A 27,184-nucleotide genomic window follows, 5' to 3' on the forward strand; every position below is an offset into this window, starting at 1 on the left:
AATTTCCATAGTCGCAGTATTTTTGCAGAAAATTTAATTGCAGTCGAACTCCGAAAACTTGAAGTGAAATTCAACAAGCCGATTTATGTAGATATGTGTATACTAGACATATCAAAAATTTGCTTGTATGAATTTCACCACGAGTACATGCTACCTTTGTACCATGACAAATCTAGAGTGATGTACACAGATACTGATAGTCTCGTGTATCACATCGAGTGCGACGACGTATATGAAAATATAAAACGTGATATCGCAAGGTTCGACACGAGCGATTATCCGACTGGTAACGCGTACGGTATGCCTCTTGCGAACAAGAAAGTTCCCGGGCTAATGAAGGACGAAAACAACGGTGCGATAATGACCGAGTTGGACTCAGAGCGAAAATGTACGCGTTAAAAGTGGATGGAAAGAATGACGCTAAAAAGGCAAAGGGTGTAAAGTGTAACGTTGTCGCAAGAACGATAACATTCGACGACTACATGCGGTGTCTGCGAGATGAGATAGAGATGACGCGTCATCAGACGTGTATACGATCTAAATTGTATGAGGTATACACGGTACGTGAAACGAAAATCGCTCTAAGTCCATACGACGACAAGCGGTATCTCGTACCTGATTCGGTAAAGACGTTGCCGTGGGGACATTATCAAATACCTTTATAATATTTTTGTATTGTACAGCCATTTTTTATATTTGCGTTTTTATGTATTTTTATACTTTACATTTATATTTTAATGTTCACGTTTCACATATTTTATAGTTTATATTTATGTGTAACGTTAGAAATGGACGATGGAAGGATAATAAAGATGCTTCATATATGTCACAAAAATTATATATTTTTTATATAATGTATGCACTACACTTTTATGTTTATAATAAAAAAACAATTTTTTATACTGATTAAATAACATTGTTTTTGTGTATCCACGAATTGTGTGATCCATCGAATCCCAACCACTTGACATAAACCTCGTTTCCTTTCCTGCGCAATACTTTCTCTACCAGAAATACGTCCGGGTGAGTCGCGCGATGCAACTCATGCTCGTAGAACGCTCCAGCGATAGATGTTCCGCGATAATCTTCGAGTAAATAAGTTACGGGGTTGGTACGCTGCACTTTAACGATCTTGAACACCTCGGTTGTCCAATTTGGTGTGTAACCTTTCTCGAAAATTGTCTTGTACTTGCTCACGCGTACAGAGTCGCCTACTTTGAATTTCGCTGGACCAGCAATCTTTATAGTGCTGTATATCGTATCCAAGAGTCTTTCAGCCATCGCAAGAGTTACGTCGACGGGTCGCACACCGATCGTTCGGTGCTTCCGAACGTTGTAATTCGACACGAGACGTGATAACAGGTCAATCCACTTGTAATTACCGTTGAGCGTAAACTGCTTCCACATATCGTTCTTCAGCGTGCGATTAAAGCGTTCGACGACCGACGCCTTCATTACCGAGTACGTGGAATAATGGTTAATGTCATGTTTTTGCAATAGTTTCTGCACGTCGGCGTTGTAAAACTCCTTCCCCATATCGGTTTGTAAATTTTTCGGACGTCTGCCGCTCTCTTGAATTATCTCAGCGATAGCGTCAGCTGTCTCGCTTCCACTTTTGCTCTTGAGCGGTATAGCCTACGCGTACTTGCTCAACACATCGATGATGGTAAGTATGTAGTGGTAACCTTTGTTGAAACGTGAGTACGGAATCATCTCGACGATATCGGCCTGCCACAGATCATCGTATCCTCGAACTATGACGTGCCTCCGCGGAAAATTTTTTCTCGCTGAAGCGTGCAGTTCCTCGATGAGTCGTCGTTTTTCGGAACTAACATTAGATTTCGGTAATTTCATGTTTGATGTATGGGGTGACGTCGATGAACTGATTTGTTTTGACGATACGCAAGTTAATTTATAATAAGGCCTGCCTCGCGAAGTTCTTCGATGATGGACAGCATCTCGTTGTCATGAGCGTTATAACCAGCCCGATGCGAGGCTTCGAGCAACCGTAGACGATCCACCAGTTCGTTAGGATCGTCCCAATGCACGTAATCGATCATGTTGTCGTTTAGTGTCATAGCGCGAGGTAATTCCTTTCCGATTGCATCATCGTTTGGTGTCATAGCGCGAGGTAATCCCATTCCGCTCGTAAAATCATATTTTAATAACGGTGCAATTATATATTTATACTTGTATCCCTTATTGGTTAATAATCGTCCGTGTGTAACGTAATTACGTTTATGCGCGTTTGTAGCCAACAATATATCTTTGTACTTTCGTTTATCGTTTTCCGTGTAGACTGAATCGTTGGGATATCGTTTAAAGATCAGTTCGTAAAGACCGTGTGTACAAACGTATTTTACATCACCGATAATTATGTGATCACTACTGTTGACGTCGAACGTTTTATTACCCAACATCATACCATCCTTGTCTAAACGAACGCCGTACACGGTATCCATAATTTTCTCTTTTTCACCACGACCGCTGAGAAAATCTCCGATGTACTTTTGACCCAGCGGCCCCAAGTGCTGAGATAACGTTTCTAGACCTTCTGACGTTTGTAATCGATTTCGAATGGTTGTCGCAAACGAATCGTCGGCGGATTCAAAAACAGTCTCGAGAGCCTTATTTAACGGTTTTGGAGCTTCAATTGTTGATTGTACAGCTACCGTACGCGGTGTGGACGTTATCGCTGACGGATCTATCACGTCGTTGGACGTACGCTGCACCGACGGTGACGGTATATTCATTGCATCGTTTGACGTATGCTGCACCGATGGCGACGGTAAATTCATTGCATCGTTTGACATATATCGCATCCATTTGTTCGATTCACTTAATGCATCTCCACTGAACTGTCTTTTCGTTTTCTCTTATTTTTTATCACATCCTTCTGGATGAACGATGTTTCGATGCCTACGTCATCGACACGCGGTTCTTCCTTTATCACGCGGACGCCGGAATTATCGACGATCTTTTGCAGCGGCTCGATGAGCGGCTCGAAGTGTCTCTTCGCCGCGATATTCTCCTCGATCCTATCGGTCTTCAAAGCGCGATGTTTCTTACGAATCGATTCGCTCGTTTTCTCAATTTCCTTCGCGATTTTCTCGCGCTCACGCGTTTCGTTGTTCCCAATCATGTTGACAGACGGCGTCGATCGCTTACGTTTCATCGCCAACGAAGTATCGATGACGACTAATCGCTCCGCAGCATCGCGAACTCGTTAAATCCTCTTCTATATCGCCCGTTAGTAAGTGAACTATCCTTGTCTATTACTAGAAATCCATAATCACGCCGCCAACAATCACGACATAACGCACAAAAATCATCGTATGACATATCGGTGTTAACATGATCGTTGTACACATGTTTCAGGTTGGTACCATCCTGTTTAAACAGGATCAGCAGGTTTGCGTTGTCACGTATAAGATGTTTAGGTATTCTCGCGTACGACTGACAAAGATAAAAGCAGTCGACGTTCGAATGCCGACCCATCGCAAAATACTCTCTCACGGCATCCTGCTTGTCGCACGCAATATCGTCAAAGATGAAAATTGAGTTTGGACGCGCTTCATTCGGCGGAATGACGTCACAGTTATTGGAGAACGTAAAATAGTTAATTTAATTCATCGATCTTAACAAATTTTCCAAATACCGATATTTCGGCTGTTGCAAAGATTTCGAGTACACGTACACGTTCTCGAAACGTACACCGTGCGGACATTTCAACAAGTTTATCATAATGTTGGTTTTACCGCAGTTCGATGGGCCACAAATAATCGCGCGTATGGTAGTAGGCAGCATCGCGCCATGCTTGCGCCTCTCTCCGTCATCCCCCATTAGTCGTAACTTGTCATCGTAATTCGTAACGCATATCGCCAACGGCTGTCGCACGAATCTCATGTTTTCGGAATCTGATTATATAGTGGAATCGAAAGACCTATTTATAGGCGAGTGAGTGCAGCGTATGCTGTATATGAGTATGTGTGCGTGTGTGTGAATGCAGCGTACGAATAGAGAAAGCATAAAGGAAGAAGATAAGCTCATTACGGCGCGTATCAATGGCCGCGCGAAGAAGGAAGATAAGCTCGTCGCAGCGTGTATCAATGGCTGCGCGGGCGTGACGCTATACCCCGCAATGGTTGGGCGTGATCGCTGTGTTTATCAATAGTCGGGCGTGACACAACTTATCACCGTGCGTACTAATGGGCGATCCTGTTGAAGATGACTGCTAAATTAATATAGAATTAATATTTTTACGTTCGTTCACATACTTTTAACGTTCGTTCACGTATTTTCCACGTTCGTTTACGTACTTCTTATGTTCGTTTCACGTTCGTTCACATACTTCTTACGTTCATTTCACGTTTTAAACATCCTTACGTATATGTATAACCGTTTCATGTTTAACATCTCTCTATATATTTTTTTCTTTATTCAGAACGAAACATGTTGCGAGGCTATCTATAGGCGTGTAAAATCACGCATCGCTCAGTATCAAACATGTACCTTATACTGTCACACCCCTCCGATATACTCGAATTGAGCGCCGAGCAGTTAGAATTTGTGCCAAAACCTATTTTGCTACGCGTGTGTGGCAACTACATCGAACACGTTTGGGACAGGCTTCCGGAACATATAAGGGCTGATCTAGAGGTTCGAAGCTATCGTCGTTGCTACGAGCATTACAATCAACCGTGGCAGCGGACGCACATCGACGGACCCGCGCCGTTGATCAAAAATTGTGTCGAATGCCGGCTGTCGCAACGGTAAAACGCGGCTGTGGTCAACTGCTGAATCGCGCAATAAACGCTCTTCCTTTCGAACTACATATTCCCGGTTACCAGTTTTGCGGTCCGGGTACTCGGCTGAAAAAGCGATTGGCCAGAGGTGATCAAGGTATAAATCCGCTCGACGCGGCGTGTCGCGAACACGACATTGCGTACTCCCAGAGCAACGAGCTCATCGACAGACACGCGGCAGACAAGATACTCGCGGACAAAGCGCTAAAACGGGTAATAGCGAAAGATTCACCTCTCGGGGAAAGAGCAGCAGCTGCTGCTGTCTGGGCAGCCATGAAAGCCAAGACAAAGATTGGTATGGGTATGAAGAAGAATTCAACGAAAAAATCGACGAAAAAAAAACGCATACTTCAGGCTGCAAAACGAGGTGGTGCATTACCGATTTTACCAATATTGGGTGCACTCGGATCCTTGATTGGTGGAGCGGCTGGTGTGGCAAAGGCGGTGAACGGCAACAAAGCCGCGCGACGTCAGCTCGAGGAGTTACAGCGTCACAATCGCGCGATGGAAAGTCACGGCTTATATCTCGCCCCATACAAACGCGGGCGAGGACTGTATCTCGCCCCGTACAAACATGGAAAAGGTGTACAGAAGAAAAAAAACGTCGAAGAAACATTAACACTACCCACAGGTGCGACGACGAACGTGCAATTGACGCAACTAGCAAAACGCGCGCGTATTCCATATTTCAGAGGTGTTTTTATGCGTAACGCGTTACCGACGAGTGGTGCGCGTCTAAACGAGAGTGGTATCATAAATTTGGACGATACGACGGGCCCCGGCACTCACTGGGTGGCGTACGCAAAGAGGGGTAACCACGTCGCGTATTTCGATAGTTTCGGCAATCTTCGACCACCTAGAGAACTAGTACGATACTTTGGGGACGGGGTGACAACGATTGAGTATAATCGAACGTCCTATCAAACGTACGATCAGAGTATTTGTGGACAACTCTGCCTGCAGTTTCTTCAACGCGTGTAAATTTAAAAAGCTGAACTAGTACCGCAAAGACTCAGTATTTCACCACCATCATGTCGCTGACGTTTACCCTGAGCGGCAAGAGCAGCGTTCTCGCGGCACACTATTCTCCAGCTATAGATTTGAGCGACGATGATTATGAGCTCGGTCTAACGATTTTTGAAACCTATAACACGATACCGAACGTGAATGCCTCAAACAATACGTTTTACTTTGACAAGGATAACACGGAGATTACGATTCCCGAGGGATCGTACGAACTGCGAGCTATAAACGAATTTTTGAAACGCACAATTTCACGAAAACGTCCGCAACACGATGGAACTCATTCCGGTGACGTTACGCGTGGGGGCAACGATGATGATAATGATGGGGAGTATCCGATAACGCTTCGCGCCAACTACAATACAATGAGATGTGAGATCAAATGCGCCTACAGTATACATTTTGGTAAACCCAACAACATAGGATCGCTGCTAGGATTCTCACCGAAGCGTGGTGTACTGCTACCGCGAAAATGGCACGAATCGGACGTGTCGATCAACATAATGAACGTGAACATTATTCGCGTGGAATGCAACGTGATCGCGGGCGCGTACAGCAACAATAAGAGTGTACACACGATACATGAGTTTTCACCGAGCGTGCCACCAGGATATAAGATATCGGAAAGGCCCACACAAATCATTTATCTGCCAATCATCGTGCGGTGCATTACGGATCTGACAATACGCGCCGTCGATCAGAACGGACGATTGCTTGATTTTCGAGGAGAAGAAATCACCGTCAGACTGCACGTGCGACGATGGTTGCAACAATAACGCGAACGTGAGATGCTCGTGCTAAACACATCGCAGCGCGCGAAAGATAACGTTATCTCCACACCAGTGCCAACATTCCAACAGTCACCCGATACTCTTGCGACAACGTTTAATAATATTCAATCATCCTGTTGTCCCGAGAAAAAGAAGCTCAACGCGTCAAACGTTAAATTTTTACAATCTCTGGGATTCGCGGTGCGAAACGTCTGATAACGATGACTGACATTCTAAACATCGGAGACGAGCCGATCTTCGATGATCGCATCGTCAAGATCGAGACTCATACGTACAATCCGTTTGCCAACACAACGTTCGGGCACAGCGACGAGATACGAATACCCATACACCAACAGGATCTGTACACATTGCCGTTCGAAAGTTTTCTATACATCGAGGGAAAAGTGACAATAAACAAACCAGCCGAGGGATTTTCGGTGGTACTGGGAAATAATTGTGTCGCGTTCATGTTCGATGAGATTCGATACGAACTCGACGGTGTAGAAATTGATCGCAACAGAAATGTTGGAATAACCACCACACTGAAAAACTATGCAACTGTGTCGTCAGACAAAAACGTGATTTTGAGGAACGCAGGATGGATTTCGGGTTGGGACGTGAATGGATACTTTAATTATTGCGTACCACTCAACATGTTGTTGGGGTTTTGCGAGGATTACAGACGCGTGGTGATCAACGCTCGTCACGAGTTAATTTTAATACGCGCGCGTAACGATAACAACAGTCTAATGGGAAGTTCGGAGTTGGAACCTACGATTGATATATTCAAGATACAATGGCGCATGCCTCACGTACTGCTGAACGAGATACATAAGTTGTCGATGCTGCGTACTCTGGAGAGCGGACGGTACCTGAGCATGGCTTTTCGTTCGTGGGATCTGTACGAGTTTCCACTATTGCAGCAAACAACTAAGCATTCGTGGGCCATCAAGACCGCTACTCAGCTTGAGAAGCCACGATATGTTATCTTTGCTCTGCAGACGGGTCGAAAGAACATTGTGTCCGAGGATCCAAGCCGATTCGATCATTGCAAATTGACAAACGTGAAACTGTATCTGAACTCGGAATGTTATCCATACGACGATATGAACTTGGATTTCGATAAAAATAAATGGGCGATTCTGTACGACATGTACGCGCGTTTCTGCAAGGGTTATTATGGATACGAGTATCTCGAGCCGAACCTCACCACTTCAACTTTTCTACTTAACGGTCCATTCGTAATCATCGATTGCTCTCGACAAAATGAATCGATCAAGAGCGCAACCGTGGACGTGCGCATAGAATTTGAATGCAAAGAGAATGTGTCGATGAATACCACCGCGTACTGCCTCATCATACACGACCGCGTGGTTCAGTACAACCCGTTGACAAACGTTGTGCGCAAAATCACCTAACAACGTTGTACATTAAAGGAGAGGGAGATAAGACAATATATAACTCTACGACGCATCGAAGTCAATCACAGTATTCTCAACGACAGCTGTCATGCTTGTACCAACGTTCGTAGACCTGCAAGGTTTCATCGTTGGAGGAAAATTTATCGTTAAGGAATTTGCCTCTCTCAAAGATGGATTTGAACTCACCCACTACTTGTTTACACCCACTTATCCATGGGAATACCTTACCAAGGCAGAAAGATGTCAGGTGGCATGGTTGAAAGTGAATCATCATGGAATATCATGGATTAATTCCACACAGCATGGCTAGGAGTTGATTACAAAGGCGGTAATGGGTACAACTGCAACCGATGATGAAATTCTCGTGTACGTCAAGGGATGTGAGAAACGAGAATAATTGCGTGATTTGCTTCTGGACGAGGCGAGACAGGAAGCTTACGTCGAGAATATCGAGACGCATTACGAAGACATAGAACCTCTAAACAAGTTGGACATTATGTACACTTTACGATGTCAGAATCATGTGAACAACTGTGCTTTACAAAATGTATTTAAGCTGTTTAATTGGTGGTCTAAGAATAAAAAATATATATCGTATCCATTTTTACATTCTTTTACCCCCTCATATTTCCCTTTTTCCCCATCTCGTTTTATTTATACAATTTTTAACTTAAAACTATATAGGAAAAAATAATTCGAACAATATCATTTTTATACATTTATTTTGTTATATAAAGCATAACGCACAATATGATTCACAACGTAATTAGCTTACAGTTTACAAGACTGGTTTTCTTTACACATTTTACTTGTCATATAAAGCATCATATACAATATTATCGAAAGCGTAAGCAATTAGCTCACACTCTACGAGACATGTTTTATCATATTTTTCGCGTAATAACTTTGCAGCGTCGCTTTGATTAGTAATATGATTTTGACGCAAAATAGTAATAAACTTCTTATATTTATCGCTCACGCTGTACGTATGTTGATCTAATTGATGACATACATAATCAACACAATCTTCAAGTTCATATAGGAACAGTAAGGTTGACGGCTTCATGTACATGCAATTATCATGCAACACCAACTTTATAATATTTTCATCGCGCATTTTTACAAGTTTTATAATCAGATCACAAACTGCAAATCTTGAAGATACTGCACAAATCGTTGTGCAGTCAAAATAAGCTGACCGCACAAATCGTTCAATATCCACCCGTCGATCTATAAACGTTTTCCATGTTGCGTATGGCAAAATTATTTGATTGCCCCTGTTGTCACCAAGCAGTATTTCCACATAAGATATAGGTTCCACGCCGATTGCAATATCCAAGTATTTGTATGCCGTGGCGGTCAAGGCGTATCTCCTACCCAAGATGCGTGGAGTATAACGCGGCTGCGATAATGCTCTGTAAAAAAAAAATATAGCTCGCTATAAAAAAATATAAAATATTAATACGAAGAAAATTTTAAAAATTATAAAAAATACTTACGGTTTATCATTCGCCTCGTTCTGTTGGATCGGAACGTAATAGTTCATGCTGTACGTTTCGGGAAGCTTTTGAAGTCTGTCTTCCACCGACTGAGGAGCAAACGAGAAGTTTTGCTGTCCGCCTTGTAACACGCGAGTGATGCGGTACCATTGTCAGAACTCTTCTTATATTGTACACCCCTCCACAAATTTTTTAATCCTTTGTCTCAACTGGAGCACTTATCACACCCAATAAAATTACAGCGTTGCCGACGTTTATAAAATTACAGCGTTGCCAACGTTTAAATCACGTGATCATCGAGAGCCAATCACGTTATCGCGAAACATGTTGCAACATGTTTAATGCAACGTTGCCCCCCCCCCTCTAACACCCAAAACAGGGAGGGGGTAAAAAAGTAGCATTTTTTATATCAATACCCCCTTATAAAAACATATCAAGTTTTCAAAAACATATCAAGTTTTTTCAAAGGCACCGCAAAATAGTTTACGTCTGATAAGCGGGATATCAGTTTACTTCTGATAAGCGGTTTTTCCCGGAGCCCCGGGTGACGTTACCCCCTCCCCGCCGTAACACCCCCCGCGCCCACCCCCACCCCCCCCGCACACCCGCACCCCCCTCAGAGCTCCCGAGTTAGAACCGGTCTTGTATTCCTACTTTAGCTTTTACTAAAAATGAGCTGGCGTTTGCTCCTATTTTTTAGCTTAAAATTTTTTACATGTAACAGGATTTTTGAGAATTTTTTCAGATTTTTAAATTGTGACCAAAGATATGTTTAATTTAAACAATTATAAGTCAAAGTTATAAAAAAAATCTGAGTGCAATTTAAAGTTGAAACAATAACAAAAAATCGCGGACCAAATTCGAGAAGTCAAGGATCAAGTCCAGATCGATTTAACATAAAATGCTTCATATATATCAATATATTAAGAAATTATGATATAATTGTAAAAATTACCTCCACAATTGTCATGAATAAAATCATTCATTTTTCTGTTTGTTTCTATTACTTTAGTAATCGTTTTTCCCACTTCTTTTTCTTTCTGGTTCGATATCTTATCTACGTTTCAATATAAATATTAATAAGATTAATAAAAATATATTGTTGCATTCAGAACATATATAATATCTACTTTATACTTATTCATTATTTGCTCCTTTGACTTGTCATACAATTTATTTATTTTTGTATCGCATGCATCCTTTTTCATATGTGGAATTTTAGGATAGGGTGGTAACTGAATTCTTTCATCATCAGTAACATCATCATCGGTACTTAATATTGATTTTTTAGCCCTATTCTTTCGAGATTTTTTTAATTCTACAGAGTCATCGCTCTGAATTAATATCTGACTGAAATTCTGCTTTCTTTAATTTCACAAATCCTTTTTCATATGTATCTAAACAGGAAATATAATTCATTGGTAATTCATAGACAAAAGAGAGAGAGAGAGAGAGAGAGAGAGAGAGAGAGAGAGAGAGAGAGAGAGAGAAAGAGAGATTGAGTGCGTTTATTATGTCCGAGCAATGGCTGTAGGGCAAAGAAGATTAAGCAAAAACATAGATTTTACAATTAGTCAAGCAACAATGAAAGTTAACAATAAACTTATAATCAGAACTAAGCGTATAAAGTAAGTCACAAACTACAAGCAAAGAGATGAAACAATAATTAACTTACAAAGTAGAAATGACAAAATATAATAAGCGAGTATAAAGTAGGATGAGTACAGAAGTAGCAAAGTTAGCAGACTCAGAATAATCGAACGCAGTAAAGCAATAATTTCTTATATATCTTAAACCAGTGCTTGAGCCTAGTTGTCCTTTTCGAGCCGATTCCCGAACGCGCCACCTCCTATGCCCCCACTACCGCGCGTGGCCTTGACGGCCGAGCCGCCGATCTCGCCCGTACGCTTTGTCTCAAGAGCAGCTCTGTATAAGAAATAGTGCCCTGCACCACAAAATTTATTAAAATTACTCTAAGTAAATAATTTTTGTTTTTATAAACAAAAAAGTACTAACTTTTTTATTACTAATTTATTTTATATGTAGTATAACAATATGTAAAAACATAATATATAAATTAGAATTTTGACAATAGTTTTTCACATTACCCGTGAGGTACTATTATTGATGCTTTTTTTTTAAGTGGTTTCCCCAGTAGGCCTAATCCACTAAAAGATGAAATATAATATACAGTTTGGCAGGAAAACAAAATTTTATATATTGTAAGATATATAAAAACGACAGGAAAATTAGAAGAATGCCAAGCTAAATATTATATTTCATCTTTTAGTGGATTAGGCCTACTGAGAAAACCACTTTAAAAAAAGCATGAATTTTGTGGTGCAGGGCACTATTTCTTATACAGAGCTCCTGAGACAAAGCGTACGGACGAGATCGGCGGCTTGGCCGTCAAGGTCGCGCGCGGTAGTGGGGGCATAGGAGGCGGCACGTTCGAGAATCGGCTCGAAAAGGGCAACTAGGCTTAAGCACTGTCTTAAACTAATATGTAAGGTATAGAAACTAGATTACAAGCAGCATACAAAAGTAGAGCAAACGCAGATATGAGCGGGATTATTATGGTAAGGCAAGGGAAGAAAACTTCAAAGCAATCAAACGCTGATAAAAGCTAGTATAATTAATTACATACCTAACTTAATAAAATGAGGTCAAATCTAATTTAACCGCAAATGTAATGAAACAAGCAATTATGGTGTGAGCCATGTAATCACAGAAATAGCAACACAAGCAAACCCTGAAGCGAACAAGAACGAGCAAAGAATATTCTTAAAGGTAACCAAGGAAGGTGCCAAAGTAATATAAACGATGAAGGAACAGAAAGAGTATGTCAAGCCTATCGAGGTCAGCCACTGAGTCCACCCGAATCACAGGTTCGCCATCCGAGCGTCTGACATTAACACGATCCCCACTGACCCAAACATATTAATATGATTTCTTCTTGGCCGTATGCTTTGTTTGCTTCAGCAATTCATAAATGTCTTTGGGAAGCAGCTCATTCACGTAAATATTTCCGCCAGAATCATTCTCGCAAACCTCACTTTGCACCAGCACACGACGAACACGCTTCTTTGAGATAACGATATCACGAACAGCAACAGAGGCCAAGGTGACAAAGAGTGAAACGGAGGCAGAGACCGGCAAAGGACGATCATGAGACACTACGCGACCTGACTCACGAGCAACGGTCTTAACCTCCAAAATATGGCACGACAGGGATACCAAGCTTCGTGAACACATTGCGAACGAGAGCCAAAGGGGTAATAGACAACGTAGATGGCACACCAGATATAATAAGCATATTGTGGGTTCGACTATACCGACTATATCGAGGCTAACCCAGACGATCCCTGATGACTCTTTAAGTCACCTACGTCACGCGCAATAGTAGCACAGCTCTGCTCCAACGAAGAGATACGTTGACTATTTCTCTCCACATTACCAGCAATAACATTTAATTGATTAAGCTTAGCATTAAGCTCCTGATTAGTACGTCGCTGTTCCTCGATAAAAGCAGAGAATTTAGCGTCAGACGCTCTGTGTTGTTCAACCAACTTCAGCAAAAGTTCATTGGTTAAGACATCAACACTCGCCAGTGACTGCGACTGCGACCGCGACAAAGAACCAATACTCACAGGAGTGGTCATATTTGCAAAATCGAATGGTTGCAATGCGCCTACTACTTCCGGTGTCAAAGGCGTGTTTAACGAAGCAGACAACGATTTACAGCACTCTTCAGCGTACCTAGTGTTGGAATAGGACTTTACGCAACCAGGATGAAACACCTTCCCGCACTCATACCCGACCGACGCAGTAGCAATCGGTTTGTTACACCGAGCACACACAGGTTTTATGAGTAGATATGAACAAACTAATTAACTAAATCAGTATATGAATACACAATTAGCTCGCAGAGAATGTACACATCAGTTCACGCAAACAATTTCCATCGAAACTTCACAATTAATTGTTGGGAGCCAACTTGAACACCCGGTAAGTGCAGAAATCACGTGAAGCACACGCCGCAGATATGGCGGGGACCCAGGCAGCCAGATGAGGCGCAGAGAGATGCGGCCGGTGGAAGTGGCGCTTGCGCAGGAGAGAAACGGCCAATGAAGACGGCAAGACAGGAAAGAATGCTCCAGTAAAGTCCGCGTGTCCAAACCAAAAAACGGTCGAAAGACACCAATTAAAGGTAAAGTGGACACCATCAATAAAGGAAAGTGTCAAGAAAGTGCACCCTTGACCGTGAAACTGCAAAAAGAAAGCCCCGAAGGGCAGCAACCAGCAGTAACAAGCACAGAAATACAGAGCAAGAAAAGTGCGTCCGCATGCAGTACTCACCCGTAGAGAGAGAAAGGATATATGGATATATGGATAAGACACAGAATTATACCGATAAAGCTCTTAGTCAAATTGAAAAACTAAAAGTAATTATTTGAATACTTTATTTTTCCCAGAACGATTTATTATAATTAATACAATTCTCTCCATATATTTATAAAGATCACATTTAAAAAATTTGTTATTTGTAGCTAATTATAATTATAATTGTATGTTTATAATTATGTTTATTGTTCTTTTACAGTTAATGATAATGAATCTATTTTGTTCATGTTTCACTTAATGCTCTTAGAACATACATTCATGTGCCAGCTTGTAATGGAAAACAAAAGTACGTTCGTAGCTCTTATTGTGAGTATGGTCTATGGCCTTTAAGTAACATAAGCTGTCACATGCAAAGTTAACAAACTTGAGAAATTTCCGTAAGAGCCAGTTTATTTTCCATTACAAGCTGGCACATGATTATATGTTCCAAGAGCATTAATTAAAACATGGGTAAAATAGACATACACTGGAACCCCGCGTTAGCGTACTCCGCGTTAGCGGAAACTATCCCCTCCATATGCACTCGGCCCACATGAGTAGCGTGTGTGGGGATAGCAATGCAGTCACGTAGTATGTAAGCAGTTACGACATATTCTTAAAGATTTGTGCAAAATTTTAATCTGTAATTAATTCATTTAAGACTAAGAAATGGCTAATATTTTTTTTAATTTAAGAATTTATTATTTTGTCTACATGGTCATTAAAAATTGTCTCAAAAAATTGTTTCAAAATATTATTCGTGTAATATAAATAAAAATATATTTTTATATAAATTTTTATTTGAAAAATTCACGCACATGTAAATAAAATAGCCAACACTAATTTAAAATAAATTGTTTAAATGTAATCACATAAAAAAAGAAACACCAATTGCAATCAAAGCTGGATTTCTAATTTGATAAGATTTTATTTATAAATTATATGTTGGAAAATAATAATAAATTAAAAGTGTAGGGAATATAAGATATTCGGGAATGTAATTTATTACAGAGGTACGAGATGTGAGTTTTTCGGATGGCTATAGATACGATTGACTTGATCTGAGACGCTCTGCTTGCAATTTTATGATCGAATACATTTAGTCTTAAGCGTAAACATTAACTGGTTAGATGGCAATACCGTTACGTCCCTGAATTTCACGGAGTGGGAGTGAAACCAAGCAATAGGAGATAACCCCGCGTTAGCGGACCAGAGCCCCGAACAGTCCGCTAACGCGGGGTTCCACTGTATTATCAATAACTGTAAAAGAATTGTAAACGGGCAGGACGGGATGCTTTGGCAATTGCGGGGTAATGATATGACCGCTTTGCGTATATATCACTGTATTTTCTGAGTTGATAAAACGTGCCGTATACAAAAATAACCGGATATGACTTGCACGATCTTTATCCTTCTCTCCTCATCACGCAAGTGTCCCCGTACTCGCCGTGCCTTTTCATCCGCAAGCGCTTATGCCCCATTCCTATGCACATTTTCACAGTCCGCCAATACGCACGCAGTAAACTGACACCAGCCCTTATTGGCCGATTATCTACTGAGCTGTAACGCGCCTAATTCAAAAGGGACGGTGGACCAGAACGGAAGAATAGCTATCGGTTTACAGCTCGGCCGTCCTAACTTCTCATTCGTCTCAAATGATTTACATTAATTAAAGCTCGAAACAAATTATTTTCTAAGAAAGTAAACATACAATATAACAATATATTATTTAAATGAGATCTAAATTGAACGCACAAATTATAATTGTATATTGATAATAAACATTAAATTGAAACATCATAAAACGAAAATGTGGTGTAGTGGTAACTATATAACTTATATACTAACAATGTAATACTTATTACTAGATTAGACGAACAAAGAAACTACAAGATTTAAATATATGTAAGCTTAGATTAATTTACCCTAGGAATCGGGAAGTGGCCTAATTTAAAATTTCATCTTGTCCGGCGACAGGATAGAGTTGTAACCTTTAGGTAATATACCACAATCAGTAATACTTTTAACACTACATATCTATTCTTATTGAGTATCTTATCGACTACGAAGGAACTCTTATAGGGTGATTTTAACGAGTGAGTCCCAGATGCGTACAGTAATAAACGGACACAGCAAGCTGAGTGAAACGGACACAGTAACAAACGGACACAGACCAAACGGACACAGTAATAAACGGACACAGTGCGAAACGGACACAGTAACAAACGGACACAGTGCGAAACGGACACAGTAAGAAACGGACACAGACCAAATGCGCACAGAGGGAAACAGACACAGTGCGAAACGGACACAGACCAAATGCGCACACTGCACATGCGCACGGACCAAATGCATACACGGAAAGTCGCAAACCCATGTGATGCAGTGAATGCTTTGCACGCGCGCGCGCGCGCACACACACACACACACACACACACACACACACACGGGCGGTGCAAGGGGGCCTTCGGCCCCCCTCCCGCACCCACCCCGTCCAAGTCGCTAACCTATGTGAACTTTACTCTGCTTGCAATGTACATGGATTGCATTTGGTCCGTGCGCACGTGCAGTGTGCGCATGTGCAGTGTGCGCATTTGGTCCGTGTGCATTTGGTCCGTGCGCATTTGGTTTGTGTCCGTTTCGCACTGTGTCCGTTTCGCTCTGTGCGAATTTGGTCAGTGTCCGTTTGTTACTGTGTCCGTTTGTTACTGTGTCCGTTTATTACTGTGTCCGTTTGGTCTGTGTCCGTTTGTTACTGTGTCCGTTTCACTCAGCCTGCTGTGTCCGTTTATTACTGTGCGCATCTGGGACGCTCCCATTTTAACTTGCCATCTTCCCCGGCATTGAGAGCTGAGTCTCTAATTAAGATTCTATCTCCAGTTCTAAATTGTGTAGGTTTTTTGTGTCTTTTGTCATAATAATCTTTGTTGTAAGATTTAATCTTATTTGTGATATCAGAGGCAATATTTCTATGTTTCTCACGAGTTTCTTTAAAATTAAGATTAATCTGCCCTCACAGCACATTAACATTACCACAAGGTTATGACAATCTTAAATTGTAAGATGGTAACCTTTCATGGAGGTTAAATAACCTGCCATTAACCTGCCAGCAACATGAAAATGATCGTCTAAACTCCTTCCATTAACATTACAGCAATCTTATCAGTAATGTAATATTAACATTAATATAACATCCCAGTGAACAATACGTTGTCAAAAAGGTCTCTAAAAGATATCCTATTTCTGAAAATGATCACATAAAGAAACTTCTAAAAGATAACATAATGATGTCAGAATGTTAACTAATGCGCCGTTTTTTGAGAACAGAAAGATATCATGAAACTGATATCTAAAAGATTTTTTAAATCGGATATCTTTAAACTGTGACTAGAGATTAAAAAATAAAATAAAAAATTCATTTATTTTTAATTATTTTTATCGACAGTACATACTAAATTTAGGACAAATTTTTATTAATTAATTAAATTGAAATTATATTATTTCATTTTATTCTTACTTGCCGCTGGTAGGTTTTGAACCCGGGACATTAGGATGACGAACCTTGTACTCTATCTGCTACGCCAATTTGACTCCTCGACATGGGTACTTGTTACTGTCTACATATATCTATATATATGTTGTAAATTGACGCAATTATATTATTTTTTATAAAAGCAATTAAATTTTGCAAAACATTAAAAATAAATAGCATTAATTTATTTTCTTATCAATTTCATTGTTAAATTTATCTTTTTCCATAATCTTAATAATTTGATGGAAATTGCGATCTATTTAGCACTAATACTTTAAAGCCTTCAAATGGTTAATAATATGTTATAGAGCATATATTATTATATACAGGGTCCCAACGCACATATATCAATTCTTGTAAAAAGGTAAAAGGGATCGAGATTAACATAAAAGTCCAATATTGTCTTGGATTAGATCTGCAAATAATCGAGATATTAACATATGGAATTCTCAAATAATCTAATTAATTTCTATCGTAATTGTGAACAGTAAATAATAAAAGCTTATCAAACATTCATAATAGATTTTTTCCGTGTTATGGCTCAAGCGGATCGAGCTCTTCCCTCGGCGCGCTCTCATTTGCATAATTTGAAAAATTAATACCTTGATTATTGGTGTACCTAACCAGAGACTTAACCCAAGACCTAATCCAAGACAATATTGGACTTTTATGTTCATCTCGATCTCTTTTACCTTTTTACGAGCATTGACCCATGTGCGTTGGGACATCCTCCCAAATAGTATTGGATGTTCTAAGGACGTCCATTTTAAGTCCAATTCAGGTCCGTATGTCCATGGACATAAAATGGACATTCATAGGATATCCATTATTGGAATTAAAACGGATCTATTCAGAAACGGTTCTATTCAGAATGTCCTATGCTTGATATCTGATTTATGTCCGCACTTGGATCTTACTTTTATATAATTTATCTTTATTATTTTTATTATGTAATTTAAAAGAAATATTGTAAATTATATATATATATATATTATTTACAATATTTCTAATTAACATTAATTTATAAATAATAATAAATTATATTATTTTTAATTTTCAAAAGGTTTATTTTAATTGTTCTACTTTTAGATATAATATGAAATATGTAATATGAAATAATACGTATTATTTTTTTATTTATTATTAACATTATTAATTATTTGTATTTTTTTAAATGTTTGTTATAATATATTATTGTTTCTTTGTCGTTTTTTATCGTTTTGTTTTTTTATTTTCGTTTCTTTTTTCTTTTTCTTTTTCGGTTTTTTTTCATTTCTTTTTCCGACCAAAAGAGGGATACAGCAATTGGTCTGAGTGAAGCGCTGTCTCTGACCTAGTTTACACCGAGCACTTGGTACGCGTATCAAATAGTAAATAACTAGTGAATGTGTTTAATCATTGGTTGATCAGCTTAAATTTACTACTTGATACGCGTACCAAATGCTCGGTGTAAATTAGGGATCTGTCTAACCAGTAGCATAATGTGCGCTAGACAGAGAAAGAAATTGACCCGAACCATGTCTCCTCTTTGTCTTTCTGCCAGACACTTTTCAAGAGCTTTTTGCAGGAAATGCGCAGTCCATGCTTTATGTCGATGATTTTTACAAAATTTGGATTAACTATTGTAGCAAGCTCTTTAATTGAAAAAGGCCCAAAAGAAATAATCAAACCATAATAGGTCCAAAATTTGGTTTATTTTGGATTTTCTATGAATGTCCGAAATTGTGACGTATATCCCATGGACGTCCATTATAGAACTTTCTATGGCCGGTATTCATAGTCAAATCTTATTTCAAGATCGTCTCAAGCAATGTCTTAAGATGCTAATACGGCTCTGTGATTGGTTGATGGCATCTTAAGACAGTACTTAAGATGATCTTAAATATAAGACCCGACTATGAATACCGGCCTATGAATGTACAAAGTTGTGCCAAACGTATATCCTATGGACGTCCATCGAATGTCCGACGGACCTTATTTGGACTCTTAATGGACGTCCGAATGTCCAGAAGCGGATAACCATTGGACATATAATGGATGTCCTTGTGCTATCTAGGTCTTGTCCAATGGGAGAATTTTTCCATTGGAAGACAAATTGTAAAATTGAACAAAACACAAACATTCCGAAACTTATTATAAAAAATCAATATTTCTATCCATAATTGTACATGAAAAAATATTAAGTATTGTGACGTGACAGCCGCAGGCTGCTGTCCGTCACAAGGCCCTGAGGGCCCTTACGCAATAACATCACGCGGGCCCTGCGTCCTCCCGCTCGGGAGCGGACGCAAAAGCGTATTCTCTTGTACTTTTGTGTGTGTGACGTCCCACGTGCTGTCCATCTAATTAATTGTTAAGATTTTTGCGAGCGTTATACCGCGGGTGCGGCGGAGATCGGTGGCTCTGAAGATCTCGTTATAGTTTTCGGACGTCTCGTCTCAACGGAAAATCTTCCCGGAGATTGCAGAGGAACGGACGAGAGAGTCAAAGAAGACCCTTTCTAAGCGGGGGTCCGCAGGTAATGCCGCCCTTATCTTGCCTACCGTTTGTGCCATGTAAGAATTCCGATACTGCCGCTGAATCACGCTTTCAGGACCCAGCGACGGCGCGCGATGCCGACATCCCGACGGGGCGACTGCAGACCCGATACCCCGGGAAGTCCGGCGAAAGAATCACGACAACTCAAAATCCGCCGACGCCCCGTCGAGGAGGAAATAACGCCCCGATGGCGGAGGATACGCCGGGCGAGGAGAGAAGAGTCGGCCGCGTAAAGAAGCGCCAGGATTCCCGTGCCCGGGGCCCATAATTATCGACTGCCGTGCGTGGATCGATCAGCCGGCGACAGCGTGGGCACCGCGCTCTGCGCGAAAATCGATTTTCGCGAAATCAGCCAATAAGGGCCTGGAGCGCCGGAGGCAAGGTGGGGCGCGCCGCCGAGCGGCTCCCGCGAGATCCAGGATTCCTCACTCGTGCTGCGGATTTAGAAACTAAAACTGTGCGTGCGTTCCGAGATCCAGAGCCGAGCTGTAAGAGAGGACGCAGGGACGGAAGCCATCCCGAGCCGGAGGAGGCCAACAGGAGAGAGGCAAAGTGGTGAGACGAGCGTCACACGAATTGTAAAGCCACCGATTTCGCGGGTTGGGCGAGCCGCGAGGGAGTCGCGTAATTCTCGCAGTATCTTTCGGCGTATTTATTGGAGCCACGAGCTCGCGGATTCAGCGGAGCATCGTTGTCTCGCCCGATCGCGCCCGTCCGCGTGATTTCGCTACATGCTGTGCATCTCATAATAGTTTCGCGTTGCGTGTGCGTCCCGATCCGCAGCCAGTCAATTGTCGTTTCGTCCGGTCGTCGTGTCGCGGGTTATTCCCGCGCTGTATCTTGTCGCGCCTTGGAAAATTTAGTCGTTACTATTGTATAATTTGGTCGATCGCACTGTTATTGCGAGCCCTTCGGTGAGTGCACTCTGATAATTATTGACGCAATCGTCTTGAACCGCCTGACTGGCGAGAAAATAATAATTATCGCGCTTATTATTCGCGAGAATCGTTAGAGCGCGGGAGAGCACGGGTCCATCGCGTGCCGCGCGGGCTCGGAGTTGCGATCCGTCCCGTTCGCCCTTGACGAGGTCATCCTGGCGGGAGTTGGCGTCCACCAACGACGCCGGGTCAAGCGTAGACAAGTCGGAGAGTTCCCGCGTACGCATCATACCCCGCTCGTTCAATATACCGTTCTCGTAATATTCGATACCCAGCGGTCGTCAGCTGGTAACGCGCGCGAGCCATTGCCGCTCCGCAGAGTCGCCTACTATTGTAATTCCTACGATCAAATACAATTGTTGATTTCTTTGTTACATTTGTGTCGTGTAAGTAATTCTCTCGCCTTCCCGATTCCATCCGCCCGCACCGGACCTCCCCCTCTGCCATTTGAGGGCTGAGCAGCTGGATATCGGAGCCGCTAACGCCCCGGTCGCCTAGCGTGCGCCCGTCTTTCCCGCGATTCAAGTACCGTAACATTCGTTCGCGATTTGGTGCACACAGAGTGGTACGCTTAACGTACCTGGCGCCCAACTCAGTATTACGTCGGGAAACCTCGCGAAGATAGTCGCCCCGACACCCGGGCGGCTCAGGGCCGCGACCAGGGACGGAGGCGAAGTTGGCCGTCGCTCGCGAGCGACGGTTACAGTGTATATTGCATATTATAAATTTATTTATTATTGTATGTTCAATGGATATCCGCTTCTGGACATTTGGACGTCCATTAAGAGTCTAAATAAGGTCCGTCGGACATTCAATGGACGTCCATAGGATATACGTTTGGCACAACTTTGTACGTTCATAGAAAGTCCTTTAATGGACGTCCATGGGATATACGTTTGTCACAATTTCGGACATTCATAGAAAATCCAAAATAAACCAAATTTTGGACCTATTATGGTTTGATTATTTCTTTTGGGCCTTTTTCAATTAAAGAGCTTGTTCCAATAGTAGATTAATCCATATTTTGTAAAAATCATCGACATAAAGCATGGACTGCGCATTTCCTGCAAAAAGCTCTTGAAAAGTGTCCGGCAGAAAGACAAAGAGGAGACATGGTTCGGGTCAATTTCTTTCTCTGTCTAGCGTCCATTATGCTACTGGTTAGACAGATCCCTAATTTACACCAAGCACTTGGAACGCGTATCAAGTAGTAAATTTAAGCTGATCAGCCAATGATTAAACACATTCACTAGTTATTTACTATTTGATACGCGTACCAAGTGCTCGGTGTAAACTAGATCAGAGACAGCGCTTGACTCAGACCAATTGCTGTATCCCTCTTTTGGTCGGAAAAAAAATGAAAAAAAACCGAAAAAGAAAAAGAAAAAAAAGAAACGAAAATAAAAAACGAAACGATAAAAAACGAAAAAAAAACAATAACATATTATAACAAACATTAAAAAAAATACAAATAATTAATAATGTTAATAATAAATAAAAAAATAATACGTATTATTTCATATTACATATTTCATATTATATCTAAAAGTAGAACAATTAAAATAAACCTTTTGAAAATTAAAAATAATATAATTTATTATTATTTATAAATTAATGTTAATTAGAAATATTGGAAATAATATATATATATATATAATTTACAATATTTCTTTTAGATTACATAATAAAAATAATAAAGATAAATTATATAAAAGTAAGATCCAATTGCGGACATAAATCAGATATCGAGCATAGGACATTCTGAATAGAACATCCGTTTTAATTCCAATAATGGATATCCTATGAATGTCCATTTTATGTCCATGGACATGCGGACCTGAATTGGACTTAAAATGGACGTCCTTGGAACATCCAGTGCTATTTGAGATCACCATTGTTTAAACTACAATAATTATCTGGTTCTGTTATTTTTAAAGTAAAATTAGAAAACACTACTTTCTCCCACTGACTAGCATACAAAATTGATCTAAAGGGCCGTTATCATATTTATTTAATAATGTGGGTTTTGTATTTAATTTATTTTCTTTACTTAATTTCGCGAAATTTTCTTCATATATACGATTTATTATTTGTTGTAATGGTTTATCCTTTTTACGAATGTATCTTTTTATTTTTTGCATATAATTTTCAAAGGGGTAGGCACTGTATTCTTGCAAAGTTCCAAATTTTTAAATATCATTACATACATGTAATAAATTATGAATGTTAATCGAACAATTGTCTTTGCCATATAAAATAATATAAGTTTGTATAAAATAATTAAACAATAAAATAATTAAACAATAATGTAGCATAATCTAAATGTGTAATATGACAAGGAGATGATAAAATAGTGACAGCTGCATTCAGAGACATAAAATTAAAATAATGGTCATGACTGAGTGCAGATTTGAAGACAACAGGTCCTGTGTATAATAAAAATTGTCTGAATTTTGTTGCCTTCCACCTTCTACTTTCTTCTAATAATCTCGGTTGACGATTAAGTTCTAATGAAATATTTTTTTTATTTATTAGTAAATAAGAAATTTTGTGTTTACGCATAAGATAATTTTGTTGGTGGTTTACCAAAACACCATGTAACGACCCGTTTTGGTCCTCCTGGGCGGTAGTGTGGATAGCTATCAGTTGGATCAGGCGAGGAGAGACGAATCCGGAGACACGACGTGATTGAGATAAAGTATTTATTTAGTAAAAATGCATTATTAGGGTTTACAATAGTATCAGAGTTGCGTCAGAGAGGAACCTGAGAGCGGCCACCGCGGCCTTTTTCGTGCGATCGATATTTGACTAGCATCAGCGCCAAACGTGGATGTAAAGTCTGTTTTACATTAATCGCAAGCAGCTAGTTGCGACTTGACATCCAATAGACGCTTAGTTTCTAGTTAAAGCTCGACATTTATTGGGTGTTGCAAATTGCAACTGGCGACTGCAATTAATGTAGAACGGGCTTTACATCCACGTTTGGCGCTGATGCTAGTCAAATATTGGTCGCACGAAAAAAGCCGCGGTGGCCGCTCTCAGGTTCTCTCTGGTTGCGTGAATATAACGTGTCGGCGAGCGTGGCTTCAGTGCGGTGCGCGGGTCGGCGCGGCCGTGGCGCACGCGCGGCGACGCGGTTGCGAGACACGGAGCGCGGAGCCCCCACCGCGGAGCATTTGAGATACCGTGTCTCGGTAAGAAAGGATACGTGAAAGTTGGACTTTTAGTCAGCTGACCGGTAAGCCCTGGTCGAGGCGAGGTTCCCATACCCCTGCACCTAGCGGGAAGGTAAAGGATATGCTCGGAGACGGAGGCTAGCCGTTATATCCCGATCGGGATGGAAGTAATTCCCTCACCTCGGTAGCCTGGTCCAGAGTTGGCAAGCTTTTATAAAAAAATTTTGACTATGTGGCAGCGTCGGTTAATTCTAGAAAGCGCGACACGTGTGCGTAGTAAAAATGGCGGAAAGAAGTAAGGACACGTGTTGTTTGTCTCGAGACGAATAACAATTTATTTATTACCTTATACAGAACATCATGGGTGCGTTCTTAAATTTGCAACGGATGCAGCCAGATACACCAGAATGTCGTTCTATCTTTGTTCAACTTTCCGTAAGTAACAAAGATGGAATGATATTCTGGTGTATCTGGCTGCATCCGTTGCGAATTTAAGAACGCACCCCATGACTTCACTAATCTCTGATACTAATCGAAAGTAAAAAAGAAACATATATATAACAAAACCTATAAAAGGCACTCGTCTACTTAGCGGATGATCACAACGTCTTGGGTTTTCTTGTCGCGAACGACTTTATCACTCGAGCGACCCGGAAGAAATGTAAAAATAAAATTTTTGTGCGCGCGTTCGTCTCCTTCGTCTTCTTCTTGTCCGGCGTGGCGGCGTCCCCTTTCCGCTTTTGGCGCGCGGAGCGTTCTGATAGGCTGGCGGCAGTCCCGGCAACTTATCGCAAGCGTTTTTGTCCAGCGTGTGCCGCCACAACTAAAGACCTACTTTAGCCACAACTGTGGGGATTAGAGTTCGCATTCCAGAATATGTTATGCGTCGTCGCGGAAGTCCCCACGAGCTTCCGAGGTAGAGGAAAGGTAGTCGTGTTGGCAGTAACTTCACTGGGAGTAAACTCAACAAACTTTATTCAAAATATATATCGCCGGTTACATGGCGTGACTCGTCAACCACAGTCAATGGCGGACTGACTTCGGCGGGAAGAAGTACCGCCGGAAACAAACTTTACAGCGCCACGCAGACGATAAGTAAAGCTAGAGCAGAAACTCGCTAGTCGCCGCATACCCCCCCTCCCCGAGTATTAACAAAGGAGAGAATACAGTGTGGTTTGACCACTAATGCGAAAGTTAGGCACTAAGTGATTATTACTAATATCACAAGTTAATGCGCTGTGGATAGAATACAATACTTTAAATGTTAACGTTGCTTAACGCTATAGAGTATAAAATTCTTTGAACATTAGCGCTGCTTAGAACTAGAGAGCATACGCAGGCTGAATATAAACAATATAAAGGAAATACTCGTCGAGAGAACACTTAAACTAATAACACAGTATGTAGGAACTTGCGGAAGCACGAAAGTGCTTACAACGTAATGAATAGAACGCTTAAAAACATTACTTTTTTAAGTTAAATTGTACTCTCTTCTTTGGACCAGAATAAACTTTTAGACATCCTTGCGAAGGACTAGTAAGCGTAGAAGGCTTATCCGTTTGCTTTGACGTGGAAAGAATACTAGTGACGGGGATATCGTCAGCATCTCCCGGTACGAGATGAGCAAGTGTCAGGCGTTCAACGGATACAGAGACAGATCTGCCGTTGATTTCGATGGAATAAACCTTCTCCGAAATTCGCTCGAGCACCTTGAAGGGGCGGTCGCTCCAAGGGCTTCTTGATATTATCTTTTTAGATAAAAACATGCAAACAGGCTGATAGCTCCTTAGATTGCGAAAAAAAGATAAAAACGCGTTTTTTATAATGATGCGCGGCCGGAACGGGCTTAACCTGACGCATGTGCTGCCGGAAATCATCAACAAAAATTTGAGAATCCGGAGTAAAATCCTCCTGGAAAAAGAATTCTCCGGGGACTCGAAGTACCGTATCGTATAAAAATTCGGCCGGAGAGGCTTTGGTATCAAGACGCACGTGAGTACGTAAACCAAGCAGGATGGTCGGAAGGACGTCCACCCAGTTAGGCGAGTTATGGCACATGATGGCCGCGATGCCAACGAGCGATGCCAACGCTCGATCATACCATTAGAGGCAGGGTGATAAGCGGTTGTGCGGATACGTCTGCAACCAAAAAGTTTTAGCAAAGCCGTAAAAAGCTGAGACTCAAATTGAGAACCTTGGTCAGTCGTGAGAATTCGGGGGGCGCCGAAACGCGCGATCCAGTGATTGTAGAAGATCTTTGCGCATTGGGCGGTGATATCCGCAATAGGAATCGCCTCTGGCCAACGAGAAAAACGATCGATAATGGTCAAACAGTAAGTAAATCCATTACTAGGCTGCAAGGGATCGACAATGTCCATATGGATATGATCGAAACGCCCGTCTGGAGCAGAGAGTTACGCGGGCTCAAGCTTGACATGCCTTGAAATCTTGGATTGCTGACAATCGATGCAACTGCCTGCCCATTCTGCCACGTCGCGGTGCAGGTTAGGCCAGATATACCGTTGTCGGAAGATACGGTCAGTAACTGTAGTGCTAGAATGCGCGGGGTTGTGAAAAAGGTCGAAGACCTGTTTCCTGAGAGATACCGGAATATAAGGTCGGATCGAATTCCCTGATAGTTCACAGTAAAGCTCTGTGTTGAAAGAACCCCAAATCAACTTTTTGAGTTTGAGCGAAGACGAATTAGAAGCCAGCAAGTGCTTGCAACGTCATCCTTTTGCCGAGCGGCAAGGTCGTTCAATTAAAATTCGACCGGGAGGCGGAGGGCCCCGATACGAGATAGACTATCAGCCACCACGTTGTCTGAACCTGCCAGAAATTCGAGGGCAGTGGTGAACTGAACTATAAACGACAACTGTCGTGCTTGCCTCGGGGAGGCTTTATCAGAGCGCTGATTGAAGTCATAAACCCGAGGTTTATGATCCGTAAGGATTTTGAAATTTCGCCCTTCGAGAAAGTAATGAAAGAACTTGACGGATTCGTAGATCGCGATTAACTCACGGTCGCACGTGCTATAATTCCTCTGAGCTGTAGTGAATTTTTGAAAAAAAAGACTAGAAGTTTCCAACCATCGGA

General features: G+C 41.3%; 1 protein-coding gene across 1 annotated transcript; it reads left to right on the forward strand.

Moving 5' to 3' along the window:
• The first annotated feature begins 6,819 nt into the window (after positions 1–6,819).
• LOC118646930 lies at positions 6,820–8,019 on the forward strand. The gene has a single exon (XM_036290878.1). The coding sequence runs from the start codon at positions 6,820–6,822 to the stop codon at positions 8,017–8,019; it is 1,200 nt and encodes a 399-aa protein (XP_036146771.1).
• The last annotated feature ends 19,165 nt before the right edge of the window (positions 8,020–27,184 follow it).

This window comes from Monomorium pharaonis, chromosome 8, assembly GCF_013373865.1.
Source record: "Monomorium pharaonis isolate MP-MQ-018 chromosome 8, ASM1337386v2, whole genome shotgun sequence".
Lineage (NCBI taxonomy): Eukaryota > Metazoa > Arthropoda > Insecta > Hymenoptera > Formicidae > Monomorium > Monomorium pharaonis.